Genomic DNA, 18,972 nt, shown 5'->3' on the forward strand with positions numbered 1-18,972 from the left:
CATCGGGGAGAGGATATGTTTGGTTTCCGGGCAAACTCCTGACCTAAATGGAGCCAACCTGAAATGACGTCTTCCAGGGAAGGCTTCACATCTATTTATAGGTGTGCCAGATAGGCGATGATACACTGCCTGTATTAAGTGTTTGAGGTTGGGATGCTATGTGACAAAGAGTTGGAACAATTTGGATTATTCCCTTTAATGCAAAATGTATTTGAAAATAATATTATTGCAGAATAAACACAATAATGCACATTTTGAGCAAATGAGGGTTATACTGGTGAAGGTTATTGCCAGATTATTCAAAACATCTGTGCTTTAACATGTGCCTCAGACAGACATCCATTGAATTGGACAGCGAGTGTTGGTTTAGATGGAAGTAAGGCACCTGGGCCAGTTAAAAACTATCCATAACCAACTAAACACAAAGAAAAATGTCATCTCAAAATGTCATCATTAAACGTAATTTTCTCAATATAAAAGGCATTACAGAAAGTTCTTCAATAAACGTACTGTCTGGCTGAAACAGCCTTGCTTGTGCATTTGGTAACGTAGATAATAGTCCCGGTTTAGTCCCCTGTGTGGACCGGGGGAAAAAAGGCACTGTGGGTGTGTAGCATGTCGTCATTAACCTGGCTCGTCTCAAGGGAATCTTCAAGGGAAGGGAATCTCGATCACGTCCTCCTCGATGATGTCCCCTGGCGGCGCGGGCGGGACTTGCTCCGAGGGCGTCCTCCTCTTGCAGCTGAGCTCGGCGAAAGGGTTGATCCAGGAGAGCGAGAGCGGGCCGCCGAACGCAGCCTTCATGGCCTCCCAGCACGACAGCTTCTCCCAGGTGGCGTTCTCGCCCTTCAGACGCTCAATACCCTACGACAGAGTGGAGTCGTCAAACACAACATCCCACAGGACCCCACAACAACACACTCACCTTAACAAGTCTGTGCACTTAAGCCTACCTTACACTGACAAGATTTGGGAAAAAATCTTGTAAGACTGTCACTGTAGTCTTTTAACTAATGCCCCTCATTCAAACTTTACTCAAAAGACTACACAGTCTTTCAAGAATCTTTCCCAAATCTTGTCAGTGTAAGGTAGGCTTTAGTTGAAATGGTGGCATATTCTCTCAGACAGATGTGTTGCAATGAATGCAGTACTTAATGGGTACGTCCCAATTCACTCCCTTGTTTACGATGGAGAGCACTATGGTGCTGAAGTGGGAAAATGGTGTCTCTCCTTCACAGGAGAGTGGGAGATGAGTAAGTGATTTGGGATGCAATGCTGTGGACTCAGGCAGTTTCTACCAAAATGCATGAATTGGAGAGTATGCATCAATGTTATATGATTATGGTTTAAAAAGCACACAATGCATGCAGCATGCTTTTTGGGCTTCAGGATTACTCCTTATGTCGATGTTTGTCAATGGTCAAGACTGGTTCGGTTATTGGACAAACTGCTCAAAAGACACAGTGACATGCTTCTAGCTACCAGGGCTAGGATTTGTATTTTTTTGCTACGTCTTCTCTATCTTAGGCCAGCAAGGCTTACCTGCACTGCCCTTCCCACCAATGAGAAAGCAGCATCTGGTCTACTCAAAGGGGCTATTACAGGGTTAAATTAAGAAAAGCACAACATGTAGCCAATTCAGTTAAATATAGGTCAGTTGGCAGGACTAAAAGAAAGCATGTCAAATAGTCAACAGGTCAAGAGAAAGAAGGGTTAAAAGAGGGGAAGAGCAGAAGGAGAGAAACAGTGAGTTGACATACTGTAAGGAAAAGAAAGGCTGGGATAGATAATTTCCTTCTCCACTGAATGAATGATGACCTGAAATTATTAAGTGCAACTTACTTACTGACGGCTAACTTCTAATCAACAAATTTCAAAAGTGTTCAAAGCACAGTAGTACTTATGTGATTTGTCTCTTGTTATCTTTTGGTCTTGACAGCAGTATTGCACAACTACAGAGGCAACCTCACATGAAAATACTGACACAATTACAAGAAAACCAATCAAGTTGATCATTTATTGTTTGATATGTATATACAGAAATAATAGAAAGGCCAGTAGAAAAGCAGAACTGGAAGCCATCTCACAGTTGATTGTGCACCAAGAGCTACTTTCACTTAAATTAACGTAGTTTCAGTAAAGTCCACCATAGGACTGACAGAAAAAAATAACCTGTGTAAAATCAATATGAACATGCTTTTTTTTTTTTATGTAACGTCACAAAATTCAAACAGATTGTCCCTTTTGACGTATTAATAAACACGTTATTACAAATTCCAAAAGGGGGCTCAGACCTTCCCTCAGTTCACATTGTTCCAGATGTGTCTGTCATTATTAAGACTAAACTTCATTATCCTTCAAAATGTGCAAAAAAAGACATATTGCATCTTAGATTGTGTAATCGGAAAATTTGTAAGTGTTAATGTATTGTGAAGCCTAATTTGCGTTGCCATTCTATGCCAACTTCCATAGACAAACGGGCGTAAATCTCTACTGATGACATGACTACTCTCTTACAGAGTGTAAACTAGAAAGATGCAATCCTCTTCCCAATTCATCATCCATCTAAGATGAGGAATGAGCTCCTTCATTAACCAAAAATAGAGATTGTCCATGCAAAATACCAACCTCACCTTACTCCAAACAAGAGACTTTATGGAGTAGGTATGGGTATTTTGCATTAAATGTTGCCAGACTCGTCACACAGACGCAGGAAGAGAGGAGAGAGCGGAGGAGGAGGAGGAGGAGGATTGCGTTCGATGACAAGACCAATGGAGAGTGGAATGTGAACAGAGGGGAAGGGACACTACAGATGGCAACAGGAAATCCCCAAAATAGAGCAAAGTTTCCAGATCAAGAAACACATCGTTTTTAAAAAAATATATAATAAACCAATAAAAAATAAAAGATTAAAAAAGGCAAAACTGGCAAGTCCATGTTTTTTTTTCTTTCTTTTTTTTCCTTTTCACATTTCCACAACCTCTTAGGTAGCACCATAGAAATAGGATGTTTTCTATGGACAGCGCTGTTGCTGCCGAGAGCACTGCCTTTAGAGCCGAGTGAGCCGGGAGATACAATCACGTTAGGGTGGAGCTGACAGGTATCGGGGGCAAAGGTTCGGAGGTTAAAGGGGGGAGTTGCCAGAACAGCTCAGTCTTTTACATGTAGTGTCAGGCCATGGACAGACCCTCTAGGTTTGCTTTCCCAAAGCTCTCAGACCACATACTGGTACGGGTCAGCTTTCCCGTGGCCAGGCTTGGCAAACGGGCTAAGCCATGCTATCGAGAAGGGGTGTCCGAATACCGCCTTCAGGTTCATCCACTTAGTTTTTTTAGCCCATCTTCTCTCTTCCTTTTTCAACTGCTCTATGCCCTAAAAATGAGAGACAACCGCAACTTCAGTGTGGCGCAGACAAAACTTCAGATAAAACCACATGACACACCAACAGGCATCATCAAATATTACCACATGGCGTGCGTTGATATTCTAGGTTGAACAAAACAGTGTCTTGTCCTCCTGGATTGTTTAGCAATGGATTGCTTAGTCCCCTGCACAACATTTTCCCCACTTTTGCAGGCTAATCAAGTCCTATTAGATCATTAAGCACACAACACGCCTGAGAGAGACTAACTTAATAACAAGCAAAGCTAGGACGTCAGGACACTGGCTTATTCTAGGTGGAGAAGGGTGTGTGGTTTAGGACAAAGACAGAAATAGATAGACATAGATAGACAGCGATAGCAGCGGCAAGAGTTAGAGAGTTAGTAGCCAGTAAAGCAGGTATATGTGTACAGTAATGTCAGCAAGATGCGCACTGCAAAGCAACTCCTATTTGAGTTTATACATGTCTAAGTTAACTTGTCTAAGACATCCAACATCATGATGGCTGTTTTCGGACTCAGGCCCGGGCCAGTGGTCATATGACAGCCATTTAAACAATTTTAAGAGACACAGAGGTCCCACACAGACATGGACACAAACACAGCATCAGCAGGGAAGGTGTACAGGAAGTAGGCTCATAGTTGCATCATCAAGTTTCGGAAAACTATTAGCAGACATGTCTTGTGACACCAATTCCTGGGCATAAATTCGAGTGAAATTGTGTAAGATTGGACAGCAAGATTACTGTAAATTGTTGTGAATGTTGTAAATAAACAGCAATAGGTTGACATGTTGCATGGTCTTGGCCATGCAACATGTATAAACTATAAACTATATAAATAGTGGTGTATGATACAGTATTTTACTGTTATGCAAGACTTTCCCTTTCTCGGTCAACACTGTTGGCACCCTCTTGTGGTTAAATTCTTCCCAATTACTTCCCTGCTCTGCAACTGTGGAGGGCCTGGAACCGCATGTATCAGTCAATGGTTCTAACAATCCATCCACGAATAAATTAACAGTGTGTGTGTGCGTGTGTGTGTGTGTAGTGGGGGCACTGGTCTATGGCTGTAGCCTCTCAAACCAAACTGGACAAGCCCCGAACAGGGTAGATGTGTGGGTACGTTCAAAACCATTCCTGAAACATTCCTAAACATTTCACAACAACGCGTATCTCCTTCATTGCTCCATTGGCAGCTTTTTTGAGTAGTTAGACGTTCAAAGATGTTTGTATCACTACACTGACGTCAAAGATAAGTCTAGCTATTGATAATAGTGATTTAAAATGTAATTACTTTTTATTATATTGTTAAAATTATATTGTTATAATAATATTATTCACTATAAGTATTCAATTATGCACTTGTCATATTATTAACAGGCAGTAGTTCTACCCATATAGGGATCTCTGATAAATTAGCACTGATAATCCTGTGGACTCTGGACCCCGGGAATCCCAAACTTCAGGGGGAGGAGGAGGAGGAGGAGGAGGAGGAGGAGGAGGAAGAGGAAGAGAGGGGTGTGTGAGGTTTTTTGGGTCACTTACCGTCTCATCTGTGCAGATGGAATGGACCTGGGTGCCAAACATCACAGAGGTGAAGATGAGGAAGAGGAGGCCCTCAAAGCAGAGGAGGATGAGGAGGATGACTGTTGCTGGTGGGGAGAAGGAGCTGCACTCTAGGGGTGGGGGTGGGGGGTGGGGCAGGGTGGAGGAGTGGGAGGATAGGGGGACGCACACACACACACACACACAGACACAAACACAAACACACACAGACACACACACACATTTGTACACTCTTCCATGAGGGAAAACACTACTACACACAAAGGGCACATTTCATACAGTTCACTGACATCATGATCTCTGACTTCAGACAAGTTTGGGTCCTCTGAAATGCAGGAGAAATTGGCAGGCAAAAAGAGGAAAGCGATGAAAGATGTGACTCTTCTTATCTCAAGTCAGAGCATGGACTTACATGGACAGGGGATGACTAGCTACATTCTCTTCCTCCCTCACCCCCATCCCTCCCTCTCTCCCTCTCTCTCTCTCTCTCTCTCTCTCTCTCTCTCTCTCTCTCTCTCTCTCTCTACCTCTCTTCTCTCTCTTTATCATCTCCAATATAACGATCAAATAATAAGAAGTGGGGAATATAGAGCTACTTGGAGAGGGGTTGTAGGAGAGCCTGTGGTGCGCATGAAGCAAACTCATCCTGTTTGACATTTTCTTGCTAATCACAAGGGAACAACAAGCTGTGAGAACAGGGCAAGAGGGCAGCTAGTTAAGCATGTGCTTCCTCTTGCTCACGCTGAATTAGTCTCCAACTCGGATGACTCCACACTCCCTCGGAAACTACAAACTTCAGAAGTCACAGCTACGCTGTTACGATGTGAAATATCTCTCAGTCATCTTGACAGTAGGAGGATGCATGAATTCTGTGCCTCAGATAGCCTGGCTAGCGCCTACCACTTCTCAAATGAGACGTGGTCTGGCAACCAAAAGTTCATTTTCTCGTATTTGAAAAAATGCCCAGATCCATTCATTGGGCGCCACGGATGTCTATCAAATGCATCTGTGCAGACTGACTTAGCAGCGTGAATGAAATCATGCGCAAGGCAGCATGGGAACACCCAGGGTGCCTCTCATGCAGCGTTTATATGTCCTCCCTCGCTCCTCGGGCCTCGATCCTCACTGATCTACATAAAGAAAGATAGAAGAAGGGCTAGACTATCCCATTGCCGCTCCATCATTCTTTATGTACTGTAGATCAGTGAGGATCGAGGCCCAAGGAGCGAGGGAGTACGTATAAACGCTGCATGAGAGGCACCTCCAGGCTGTGCCTCAGAGGTACTCTGATTCGCTTGTTATGCTACTGACCCTAGATGACAGTGGACCTCAGGCTATCACTTGCCCCTCCTCCCCTTTGGTTCTGCACAGGGCTCCCAGGTTAGTCTGACCTTCTGCGGCCTCTGCCTTAACACATCCCCAAAAAAAGACTACCGGGAGGGAATATGTTCCAGACTGCTGTCATGTGAAGTCTAGGCTTCATGTGAGCTAGGTGCTACGACAAAAATGGATACTCTTGAGCGGTCACTTACTTGTCCAATCATCTTCAAAACAATACAGGAAATGGAAGGCAACCATCATCAAGCAATGGAGAGAGATTAGTGCGATGTACATCTGGAACACAAAGATATTGAGGATTTTATTGGAAGAGAGACAGAATACATCAACTCTATCATTATACTGTATGTTTCCACTAGCTGCTTTACAGCATATACTATACCCCCATCAGAGGTGTAAAAATCAGGCTTCAGAAAGTGACAGTCCTGCCACATTTTTGCGCCAACCATTTACTTAATCAGCTGATTCTAATTGGCACAGCTCTTAAGGCTGCCGTATCAGGTAATTAGTGAAATAACCTGTGTTAAAAGCAGAGGTAGAATCAATACAATGTGTACTTTCTTGTTTTTTTTTATGGGGTCACACTCACATAATACGTATGCTACTGGATTCCAAAATTAATAAGGTATCTATCAGTGATGCGTGAAGTGTCTGGTACGTACTGTGAAAAGCACAAAGTACTTCTGGTTGCTTTCTCCAACACAATTGTTGACCCATGGACAATGATGATCCATTTTTCGAATGCACCTTTTGCAGACACTGCGATTTTGGAAAAGATTGGTGGAAAAGAGAAAGTAAGGATTAGGTCACACATTTTACTACATCTGTTCATTCTATGCAAAATCAAATGGAAATGTACAGCCATGCATTGGCCTACAGGCTGAATGTCTTCATGAGTGGTAAGCTGAAGCTTATAAAAAAAAGCTAAGTCAGAGAAAACTGAATTTCAAACTCTGGCTGATTGACTTCTATGTGCTGAATGTCTAAAGAGAAATGATGTTTCTCTACTACTCCCATTATCCTTGTAACTTTGTCCAACGTTTCCCCACTGCTTTGACCTTCCTCTGCTCTAAATTCAGGGGGACAGCCTAGCAACACGGCCAGACAGGGAGAGAACTCCAGAACCAGTCTGCTTGCCTCGGGCACTCGATCTGTACCTGCAGTGGTGCGCTCGGTCAGGTTTGATGCTGCAGCACTTGGGACACTTGTAAACCACCTGACCGGGTTTTAGCTGGAGGCTCTCGATGAACTCCTTAGTGGCATTTCCTTTCGGAACGGCTCCCTGGAAAACATTCAAAAGATATGCTGAGCCACATCTAACCAGGCCTGACCAAATGCCACTGCATTTAGTTTTTCACTTTTCATTGCACAGACTTTGATGAATGTAAAATTGTGTAGGGCAGGCAGAGGGCAAAGTCTATACATCTTGTTTGCACTATAGGGTGCCTAAAATCTACTGTGACAATGGAAGGAGAACTGGTGATGCCACTTTTATATGAGGGTGTACTGTGTACATATTGCGGATGACATGACATATGGATTCAATTGTTTTGAACTGGAAACTCACTGGGTCTGTGCACATTGCTCTGAAATGTGATGCCAGGGCAAGAAAAGCTAGTGCGTTGAAAACCACCCCGTTGATGATGCTGTAGGTCAGATTTTTGGAGGGTATCAGCATGACGAAGAGCACCACGAACTCCGCGTAGAACACCAAGAACCAGGTGATGACGGCGCACACGATGCCGCACGCGTCGCGCACGAACCACATGGCACCGGTGTCGTCGCGGTCGTTCAGGCGCGGTGGCGGGACGCACGGATCCAGCTGCAGGTTGCTCGCCTGCCGCTCCACGTCCCTGCACCTGTGCACCGGACTCTTCATAGCTCAGCGGGACTCATTCTGGCCGAGGGTGAGGTGGGATGGACATGACAGGGGATGACAGAGGGGTGACAGGGAGGGGAAAGAAACATGAACCGTGAGTTTGACTTTGCAAGACAGTGCAGATGGGTAGCAACACAATCTCCTCAGCTGGGCACAACTAGCCTACGCCAGTCATTCATACTGCAGTGCTACTGAAATGCAGGATGAATACCATCCCCTGTTTACAAGGGGGAAATGTTGTCAAGAGGACAGACAAGGTTATATTTACATTTGGGGAGAAAAAAAAATCACACCTTGCTATCCATCTAAATGATCACAATAAATCTGCATATGGGACACATACGGGGGGGCTAGTGCAGCAGCGGGCTGTGCTGACCGCTGTTGCTCCGCACTGACACAGCAATGTCAAGGGAGGACAGCGCTGGCTGGACCCATCGTCCATGGCATGCTACTCAGGCTAATCGCAAAAATGAGCGAAGACATCCGCACACACATGAAGCCAGATGAAACCAAATATTGCGCTCCCAGGCAGATTGGAATGCACACATCCGATCGCTCTCCCCGACTAATCGACATTTGCTACTAGAATAACCAAAGCAATCAAGCTAATTACGGTACCAAGAAGAGGGCCATTTCTATTTGGCGCACTCTGAAGTGAAACACTGTTAGATTTTTAGAAAGCACTGAGAAAATTGTTCTACTGTTTAGTGTTGGGCATTAGCTAACGTTAACGCTCAGTTTGCTGCCAAGACACTTACTTGATGTCGATACGTTGAATATCGCAGTAGCTTCCAGGGCGAATAAGACCGAAATGCCGTAGAAAACAGCCCTTTCCTTTGGAAATGGAAGTGATCCAGTTACTTGGAAGCTATCGTACACATAGCCATTTTATATTTTGTCTGAAATAGCTGCATCCTTGTGTTTTCGGCCATCCACACGTATGACACCCTCCTACCCCTTTTGAAAAACAAGTCACACCCCTCTCCTAAATGGAACGGCGATACCGATACCGAAACTCCAGAGCAAGAAAGTAGTTGACATTGAATTGTTCAGCTTAGCGAACAAAATAAGGGAAAAACAATACAACGATTATTTATTTTCGGTCCGAAGAAGCAATACCTGCCAACTCCAGAATTGACTATCTGTCTCAAAACATTTCCTTGTGCCTGTGACCGCCCCGTAGAGATACTTCACTCCTGTCTCCTGACGGCGGGAGACCAATTGAATTGAAAGGCCTCGATTTGACGTATGAGTACTGCCAGAGAATTGCCGTAAACTGGCTCTGGGTACTGTATGAACAGTAGGCTAATCATAAAAGTCATAAACAAGCAGAAAGTAAAGGGTTAATGCATATGTTTGCTTTCATATTCCTATGTTCAAGGGTTTAATATGTTTTTAAAAAAAATAAACATCATTATTGTGGTTTGATCTATATTACATATTGTCGTTAATATATTAACAATATCCTCCTTAAAAATTCTGGAAATAAAGGGAATACACAGTCAGTAGGCTAACTTGCGTGTTGTGTGAAGCTTCGTTTCGATCCTATATATTGTATTTATGGAATTGCATATATGAAAGTTTAATGTCAGTTCTGAAAACAGACACTACAGAAAAAAACATGTTGGATATATCAGGAAAGAAAATTAGCAGGCATGCTTTGGTCGTCCATGAGGTGGGTCCTTGTCATTCTATGCACTTCCTTGTTGGTGTAAAAATGGCATCCAAGGTGCAATGAGAGCGGGGACGGCGATTCTCTAGGATTGATATGAAATCAGGGACGAGGTAGTTGTAAGATTTGTGGTGCATATTGTTCTGTGCTGGCAGTCGATATGCAATACATTGACTTGGTCAGCTTTGTCACAGTAGGGGAAGTGGGGAAATACGCTTGATTAGCAATCGGCTGAATCCCAAAGGCGTGTAGGAATTGCTGTTAGCAAGCTAAGCGAGGCAGCGCACAGTGACTGCTTAGCTAATGAATTCAGCGGTTGCAATTCATTTGTATCGATCTGCCTGGTAAGTATGCACGGTAAAATGTTAATCACTGTTATATTTATCGAGTAGCAATACATTGTCGTAATCCGTTCTCGTTAGTCAACACTTGATCGTACTAAAGAGATTTAACGTTACATATGGTTGGGCCACCTAGCTGGTAACGGACAGCTGTGGGGAAGCAAACGTCAGATAGCAATGTCTAGATGTTATTGTATCGAAAACAATGCTAGCTAACACAATTAATCTTTCTGGATAAGAATATGTGTCATTTATAATATTCATCCTATTGCTGTATGGAAACTGTTTCTTTAATAGCTGTAACGAGTGGAGATTGCTTTTGTGCTACTTTATCGCTAGTCATTTCTTTTTAACTTCTGGAATGATGTTACCTTAGTTCATAATGTACTCACTTACGCCACATTGTTTTTCATATGCAGATATATTGTCAAACATGGCCATTACCCAATTCCGCCTTTTCAAGATATGCACATGCCTAGCTACAATACTCTCCTTCTTCAAAAGACTAATATGCAGGTAAGAACAAACGAAAACGATATTCATGCTATACCGTATGTTCACATGTCAGTTCTCTAGTTCTCTGCTAAGGCAGTGTAGTTGTAGTTGTATTAGACGATTTCAGTTGAGTTGTCAGGATGTATCAGATATAGAACCACTAGGGTGCACTACACAGCCAAGTGTGAGCATTTTTCAGTAGCGTGTGTGTATGTTAACCTGTGATTTTAGTCACTTTTAAAAAATAAGTTTGATAATATTCATGAGCTTGTATGTTTCCTATTGGATAGAATTCAATGTCACTGCACAGAAGATCTAGAACATGTATAAAATGAATTAGATAAATGATTTGATATTGCAAGCAGATCACGCTTCGCATATTTGCAATTCATACACTAGTGTACATCACTGTTCTGAGAGAATTTCAGTTTTCTGCGTTTTGTTTGTGTGTTTGGGACACAGGACTGGGAGGTTGCGCAAGCTAAGCGGTGACCAGATAACACTTCCAACCACTGTTGACTTTTCATCCGTGCCCAAACAGGTCAGTGATTTTGTGCATTACACACTAGCTCCAACACAAGGACAGAGCCGGATAAGCATATTACATTTACAGAACACACACACACACACACTCATAAAACCTATGGTGTCATTACCATTTTTGTTTCCATTCATTTGTTTTCCCCTTTTCCACTCCTGTCCTGCAGCCAGAGATCGAGGAGTGGAGTTCGTGGGATGAAGACGCTCCAACCAGCATTAAAATCGAGGGTGGCAACGGAGTGGTGCCCCCACAGCAGGATGACGCTGAGGAAGAGGAGCCAGACTACTTCAAAGACATGGCACCCACCATCAGGAAAACCCAAAAGGTGCAGTTGCATGGTGAAATCATTGGTTTCAATAACATGGGTTTTGCATTTACATTTATTGTGTATTTATTTATTGTTAATTTACCTACAGTATGTTTTTAAGAGCATGTTCTACCAGTTACAAGATACACACAAAAGCTGTGTACGGAATTTACACTTGTTCACTCACTCACTCACTCGCTCACTCAATATGTAGTGAACGACTTAACATTTAGAATATAGCTATAGCTGCATTTTCCCTACATCTGTATAACTGTATGGATGACCCCATATAAGTTCGTAGCACATCATGAGTTTGATCCCCAACTGCCACCATTGAGCAAGGCACTAAACCCCGAGTTGCTCCCGGGAGTCTTGACATCTGTACTGTAAGTCGCTTTGGTTAAAAGTGTCTGACAAATAGATAACGACGAAGACCGATTTGAAGGAAGTCACTCTTCTGCTTTCAGATTGTTTTGAAGAAGAGGGAGCCGCTGAACTTCTCTGCCCCAGACAGCTCCACAGGCTTCTCCAGCAGGCTGGCCGCCACACAGGACGTGTCCTTCATCACACCATCGGTGAGTGGTAGCGCCAGCACTAGCCGCACACGCTGCTCTCTCCTGCTGGCGGTGAGCTCTAGCACTAGCAGCACGCTAACACACGCTGCTCTCTCCTGCTGGCGGTGAGATGTAGCACTAGCAACACGCTAACACACGCTGCTCTCTCCTGCTGGCGGTGAGATGTAGCACTAGCAACACGCTAACACACGCTGCTCTCTCCTGCTGGCGGTGAGCTCTAGCACTAGCAGCATGCTAACACACGCTGCTCTCTCCTGCTGGCGGTGAGATGTAGCACTAGCAACACGCTAACACACGCTGCTCTCTCCTGCTGGCGATGAGCTGTAGCACTAGCAACACGCTAGCACACGCTGCTCTCTCCTGCTGGCGATGAGCTGTAGCACTAGCAACACGCTAACACGCGCTGCTCTCTCCGGCTGTCATTGAGCCATAGTGCTAACAGCACGCTAACACACGCTGCTCTCTCCTCGCGGTGAGTGATAGCACTGGCAGGACACGCCGCTCTCTCCTTGCAGTAAATGGTAGCACCAAAGTCCTTTTAGGCAAGTCCAGGGTGGATTATGACCGTTGATAAGATTGGATGGCATCGATCAGATAGAAAAAGTCATGGTTGAACACTGGAATGTAAAGCATACCGTATGTACGAGGGCAGTTGCCAGAATGGTTCTTTTGATTTTATTTCTCTCATAGTGTGATATGTGTGTACATATATATATGTACACATGATATATTGGCAAAAGTATTGGGTCACTTGTCTTGACACGCACATGAATTTAAGTGACATCCCATTCTTAATCCATAGGGTTTAGTATGACGTTGGTCCACCCATTGCAGCTTCAACAGCTTCAACTCTTCTAGGAAGGCTTTCCACAAGGTTTAGGAGTGTGTTTATGGGATTTTTTTTTACCATTCCTCCAGAAGTGTATTTGTCAGGTCACACACTGATGTTGGACGAGGAGACTGGCTCTTGGATTCCGCTCTAATTCATCCCAAAGGTGTTCTATTGGGTTGAGGTTAAGACTCCATGTAGGCCAGTCAAGTTCATCCACATCAAACTCTGTCATCGATGTATTCGTGGCCCTTGCTTTGTGCACCGGTGCACAGTCATGTTGGAACAGGAAGTGGCGAACCCAAACTGTTCCCACAAAGATGGGAGCATGGAAATGTCCAATATCTCGTAGTTAATGCTGAAGCATTCAGAGTAGGGCTGGGCGATATGGACCAAAAGTCATATCCCGATATATTTAGGCTGAATATCGATATACGATATATATCCCGATATTTTTCCCGCAAAGTTGCGGCCAGAAAAGCGGCCAGAAAAGCGCCCCCCTTAACATAAGATCAGTTACACAAACACCTCTAAGTATTCTCCTTAACATTTTCCCTCATGTATCTGAGTTTTCTCCTTATTATCTTAAGAAATCCCTCAAACCGTTGCACAAATGTCCAGCAGCCTAAAGGAAAACCCATATTATTATCTGAGTCAATTCTGATAAATGTAGTTAATTAACCACTTTTAACAATTGAAAATAAATAAATATTCTGCTAATATTACTCTTCAATCAAATAGGCCTATCAGAAGTTATGTTGTTTATTTAGGCCTAGTGGTAACATAGCTTGCTCAAGTCGTCCTAACTGATAGCCTACCATTATGAGCTTTGGTTTGGTTCACCAGGCAACATGTAACAAAAATGTTTTGGTGCACAAATGGTCTTGCTCTTTGGATGACAGCCAGAGGATAATATCTAACTAGCTAGCTAGTATAGTTCAATTCATGTCTCAGGATTTACTTGATGAATGGATAAATGTCACCGAAATATATCACGGTAAGATTAGGCTATAGATCATAAAGCTTTAGGCTATTGTGTTGGGTGGATTGCTTTCTAATTGCATAACTTATTAGCAAGCTAGTTAGTTGCATATGTTGAACGTACCTGTTGAGTTATTTATCGCTTACATTAGCTACTGATAGGTACATTAGATGTACAGTATAACATCGTGAAATTAACATCACTGTTCTAAGGTGCGCCGTGTTTGGCTGCGTCACCCGTCAAACTGGTCAAAGTTTATAGTCAGATTTGTCGTGTTATTCGCTATGCCATTTTATTGACAATATGTGCTCACATCTTGATATTATTTTGGACAGTCAGTCCCGCATTTCACCCTCAGAAAAGCATGCACATATTAGCAAACGAACAATCTCCGTGGGAACTGGAATTTGTCGTGCCAGAAAATCCCTTTCAATGCAAATGAAAATGTAAATAACTTAACGAATTTCCTTACCTAAGGATACCATTTAAGACATTTTGTGCAACACCCTTAAATAAATTCCTCACATAAGCCTTATGGTTGATACTTAAGGGACACAACTTAGGTGCTGTGTGCAACCCCGCTCTGTGTCAGAAATAAAAGAGGAGGGGCGGGTGCGGGGAGCAGCGCATAGAGCTCCGGCCAGCGGCTTGCCTGGAGCAATCAAAGCGCAAATTTGAACTATATCGGTATATACGATATGGTCTAATTCCATATCTCATTTTTAAAAATATCGATATATCTTAAATATCGATATATCGCCCAGCCCTAATTCAGAGTTCCTTTCACTGGAACTAAGGCACCAAGCCCAGTTCGGGGATGGCCCCTTCCTGTTCCAACATGACTGTGCACCATTGCACAAAGCAAGGTCCATAAAGCTATTTCATAACTTGTATCAACTTGAAATCAGCACATTTTTCATTTGCTTGGATATTCTCATATAGCCGTTTTGCCACTCATGCCGTGCACAATGTACATTGTTGTAGCAGTGCAGTATTTTAGTACATGTTCGCCATGTATCTGAGATTGCTTTCTAGCATTTTTTATTTTATGGAAAAAAGGACAAGTATGCAGTCAGAGGCGTTTTATTCTTTCCTCAACTGTTGTCCTTGGCTTCTAAAGCCTGCGGAAGTGTAGAAAAGCTTGTGGTGGAAGGGTGTAAAGTGTGTATCTGTGTGTTTGTCCTCTCGTGTGCAGGCGGAGCTGGGAGACATGGACGCCTGGCAGGAGGACCCTAGTGCCTGGGAAGACGAGTCTGACGCTGCCTGGGAGGCTGAAGAGGTGCTCAGGTAGGCTGGGGGCCTGGGGCCTCATTACAGAGACTTCTCCTGACTGCAGTGCTTGCCCTATCTTAGTAGGACAATTCCTCTCTTCCTGTTACAGAACCAATCTCTAAACTAATGGCTGTATCCTATCTTGTCTCAGACCTCTTATCCTATCTTAACAAATCTTAACTCTGAACTATTATATAGGACTAGACTTTATTCTACTGTTTGTTCTCTGTCCTTTTGGGGGGGGGGGGGGGGGGGGGGGGTTAGATATCTGTCTATCCTCTACACCTCTTCTCTTCTCTTGGCCTACTCCTTTCTCTCACGTTTAGTTGGTTTGGTTGGTTTCCTGTGATCTCAGTCCTTATCACAATACACCTAACCTAACAGAGCTGGCAGTAAGTCACTCATGGTGAACTGTTCTGTGCCCTCTTCTGGTATGAATCCCATCTCAAATGATGTGCCACTGTGACCATATCAGATGTTTTTTTTTTTTTTTTTTTTAAATGTTCAGCATTGAGAAAGTAAACTAGATTATATGCCTACCCCAATACTTTGCTGAAAAATAAACAATTGATCTGAGGATGCTGATGTTACATTTGCATGAATGCATTTGTTTCATATGATCTAGCCACCTAGCTTACGGAGATCCAGTGACATCCCTGAGTTCTGTCATTGTTTGCTTTCAGTATAGACTTGATTAACATAATAAAAGGACTACTTATGTTCAGACGGACGAATGAACAAAATTAACGAATTAATAATGAGCTTGCTTAAGTCTCATTATTGTGTACACACATTGTGAGCCGTTTGAACATAATCACTGTTATTTTAGAGTGGAAGAGCAAATGCTAAATACAGGCAAAATATATTAAAAGGCATATTATATTAATAATAATAATAATAATAATAATAATAATAATATTGATGAATTCGGTCTTATGACGCTTACAACAAATAATTGTGTGTAAAAAGACATTCAGTAATGTAGTCATTGTTAAGCAAAATATAAAATACTGGCAGCATTATGTGAGCAATGGTGTCACCATGCCTAGATTTGAGCACAGGACGTCAGGAGCTTCAAACTATGCCCAGCAGATGGCAGCGTAGGATACAGTCACGCTTAAACATGCCTTGCCCTTGATATGACTCAGTCATAAATAGCAACCACAAAAGTCACGACAATGCGTCAGTTAAGACCTCTTCCTCCACACAGCACAAGTGACTATCAGTGTTTAAACGAGGGTCAAACTGGGTGAACTGGGCTGGGGGAGAAACGGTGATATTATTGGAGACTAATCTGTTCATGACTCATCAGTATTTTGGGCTGATTCTTGAGGACGATAGTCTGCAGTGCTCACTCTGAGCATTAGTGCAGAGCCTTCCCCCTGATTCTCCCTCTTGCCTTTGAAGCACAAACCCCCCCCCCCCCCCTTGACAGTCGGGTGCTCAGAGGCGCAGTGCTTTGAAGTTTCTGTGTCTCACGTGTGCGTTTCTCCTGTCTTACTCTCACTCTCTCTCTCTCTCACTCTCTCTCTCTCTCTCTCTCTCTTTGTTTCTCTCTTTCCATCTCGGGCTGCAGACAGACGAAGTTGGCCGATAGGGAAAAACGTTCCATGGAGCAGCAGAGGAAGAAGATGGAGAAGGACGCGCAGAGGATGATGAAGAAGGAGCAGAAGATCGCCGTCAAGCTTTCCTAACATTTCCTCCTTTCGTAAATGAGCGCTGGACACTCACGGACAAAACAAAAAAAAAAAAAAAAGAAATTTCTTTGTCGTCCGTTTGGTTAATTGCAGTCACTTGACATACAAAGTAAAATCCATCCTTGCAGAGTGTTTTTCTTTTGTTGTTTTTTTTAATTTCCTTTTCCTTTTTTTTGATCGTCCATTGCTATTTTTTAAATATCATGTCAAAAAATTCTACCCGACATCAGTGTGAAACCACTGACTGTCTCCCTGCTCTTGCAGTTTTATTCTAGAACCTACAGTAACAGATGTTTTTTTCTTTCCCCTCAAGTAAAGTGTGTGTGTGTGTGTGCACGCGCATTCGCGTGTATGTGTGCGTGAGTACCCCAAACTACAAGTGCACCCTGGAGAGAACTTGATGATGCCCCGTTTCCTTATTTACGAAAAAACTTGAAGGATTCTCGTTGGGATAATATCAAATGGACAAACACTAAGTCTTTATTTTTGATCTTTTTCCCCTCTAACACTTTTACCCCTTGTGCGCACTACTCCCGAGAGTCTTGCTGTGCATGAGACACTTGGATGAATCAGCTCACAGGCTTTGTGGATTGTATAGATTGAATGGAAGAATGGAGACGTGGAGGTGAATGGATCTGGGTTTGGCTCTTGCCAGTACATACTGTCAGTTCATTTGTAGTATTGCTGGAGAATACAAAATTCATCACTGGTTGAAATCCCCCCCCCCCCCCCCCCAACCCCCCCAAACCCCCCAAACCCCTCTCGCTGTACGCCAATGTAAAGGTCATCTCGTATTCAACCCTGATCCATATTGAACACTGAATCTCGGGGGGGTGGAAGGCCAAATGCGCTCTGCTTTGGATATACCGAGAAAAAATGGACACTGCTAGGCTTGTCTCAGCAATACGTTTTTGTTTTTAAAATGCTATTTAATGTGTATGTGTGTGTGTCGGCTGTGTTTTGAATGAGCTCTAGATCTAGACGTGAGAATGCATGAGGCTGATGGGGGCGTGTGGGGACAGCAGCACTGCTACGTTGTCATGGCAACATGAGACGGGTTTTTTTTTTTTTTTTTCTTGAATGGTTTGGCTGGTAAGTCTATGGCCTCTCCCTCATTGACTTAGACCCATCTGCTAGGTGGCACCTAACGGGTATAGGAGTGCTCCTAGTCCAAATCCATCCGCCCATCTCAAGATGTCACCCTGCAGTATGATATAAAGAGGATGGGGAAAGGCCTTAACCAGTTTCATCTCTTAGTTAGTCAACAATGAATGGCTGCGGTTTGTTGGTGTATGTATGTATGCTATCATTCACTGTAATTCAGGGCTTTTCTGATTGAACTAAATTTTTGTTACAAAGGGATGTGTTTGATCAAGATGTTGTTGCAAGTGATCTCGAGTAGAGTGTGTTTTGCTTGGTCAGAACATTGTATGGTTCATTTTGCGGGCGATACATTTCCCCGTGCATGCAGTGATGCTTTAGCCTGCCGACTGAAAGAAAGAGTAGCTTAAGATGATTGGCAGGTGACATGCCTTTTGTATCTTTATTTTTTTTTCTTTGCAAACTCATGACAGGCCAATTTGTGAAACAAATGTAGCAAGGTGGAGAAAGTTGCATGACAGTTTCTCATGACAACAGAAATGTTTTATTTTTTTTTTATTACTTTTTTTATTTTGCACATTCCTTCGTTGTCAGTAATAAATGTGTGGAGCTCCACTTTGCGTTTGTGTGGCCCACTAGATGGCAGAAGGTGCGTGCGTGCGTGCGTGTGTGTGTGTGTGTGTGTGTGTTGCACATTCAAGAGACTGTGCCATGTATTATTAAAACAACCTTGAGTTTTGAATATGTGACTTTAAATTATTCATTTTGTAGGGTACGCCCCAAATATAATAATAGCTCTATACTTCAACCGACAGTTTTAACCTTGTCCCATCTCTCATTTTTTCCTCTCATTACAGAGCACATCAGATCGATTCCTAAATAAAGAATATATCTCTCTTTGACCTGTTCATGAGTTAGTAGAGATGAAGTGTTTTATTTCTTTACGCCCTGTGTGTTCCAGACGTGTTTTCCTGCCTGTTCGGCTGTTTTCTCCC

At 43.1% G+C, this 18,972-nt stretch overlaps 2 protein-coding genes across 3 annotated transcripts; one reads left to right on the forward strand and one right to left on the reverse strand.

Moving 5' to 3' along the window:
• Positions 1-46: 46 nt before the first annotated feature.
• zdhhc3a (zinc finger DHHC-type palmitoyltransferase 3a) lies at positions 47-9,390 on the reverse strand. 2 transcript variants are annotated; one of them, XM_062538357.1, is made up of 7 exons: positions 8,924-9,387; positions 7,854-8,183; positions 7,444-7,568; positions 6,949-7,045; positions 6,481-6,562; positions 4,928-5,058; positions 47-864 (listed from the first exon to the last, which is right to left on the reverse strand). In XM_062538357.1, exons 2-7 carry the CDS (start codon positions 8,163-8,165, stop codon positions 652-654), a joined length of 960 nt encoding a protein of 319 aa, XP_062394341.1. In that variant the 5' UTR covers positions 8,166-8,183; positions 8,924-9,387; the 3' UTR covers positions 47-651. The 2 variants fall into 2 exon arrangements, with proteins under 2 accessions (XP_062394341.1, XP_062394342.1); XM_062538358.1 differs by lacking the exon at positions 47-864 and adding an exon at positions 1,999-3,372 and having other exon boundaries at positions 8,924-9,390.
• Positions 9,391-9,852: 462 nt separating this feature from the next.
• On the forward strand, positions 9,853-18,885 carry ebag9 (estrogen receptor binding site associated antigen 9). Its single transcript, XM_062538364.1, has 7 exons — positions 9,853-10,181; positions 10,598-10,694; positions 11,136-11,214; positions 11,381-11,539; positions 11,989-12,096; positions 15,103-15,194; positions 16,756-18,885. Exons 2-7 carry the CDS (start codon positions 10,612-10,614, stop codon positions 16,871-16,873), a joined length of 639 nt encoding a protein of 212 aa, XP_062394348.1. The 5' UTR covers positions 9,853-10,181; positions 10,598-10,611; the 3' UTR covers positions 16,874-18,885.
• Positions 18,886-18,972: the final 87 nt, after the last annotated feature.

This window comes from Sardina pilchardus, chromosome 6 (assembly GCF_963854185.1).
Source record: "Sardina pilchardus chromosome 6, fSarPil1.1, whole genome shotgun sequence".
Lineage (NCBI taxonomy): Eukaryota > Metazoa > Chordata > Actinopteri > Clupeiformes > Clupeidae > Sardina > Sardina pilchardus.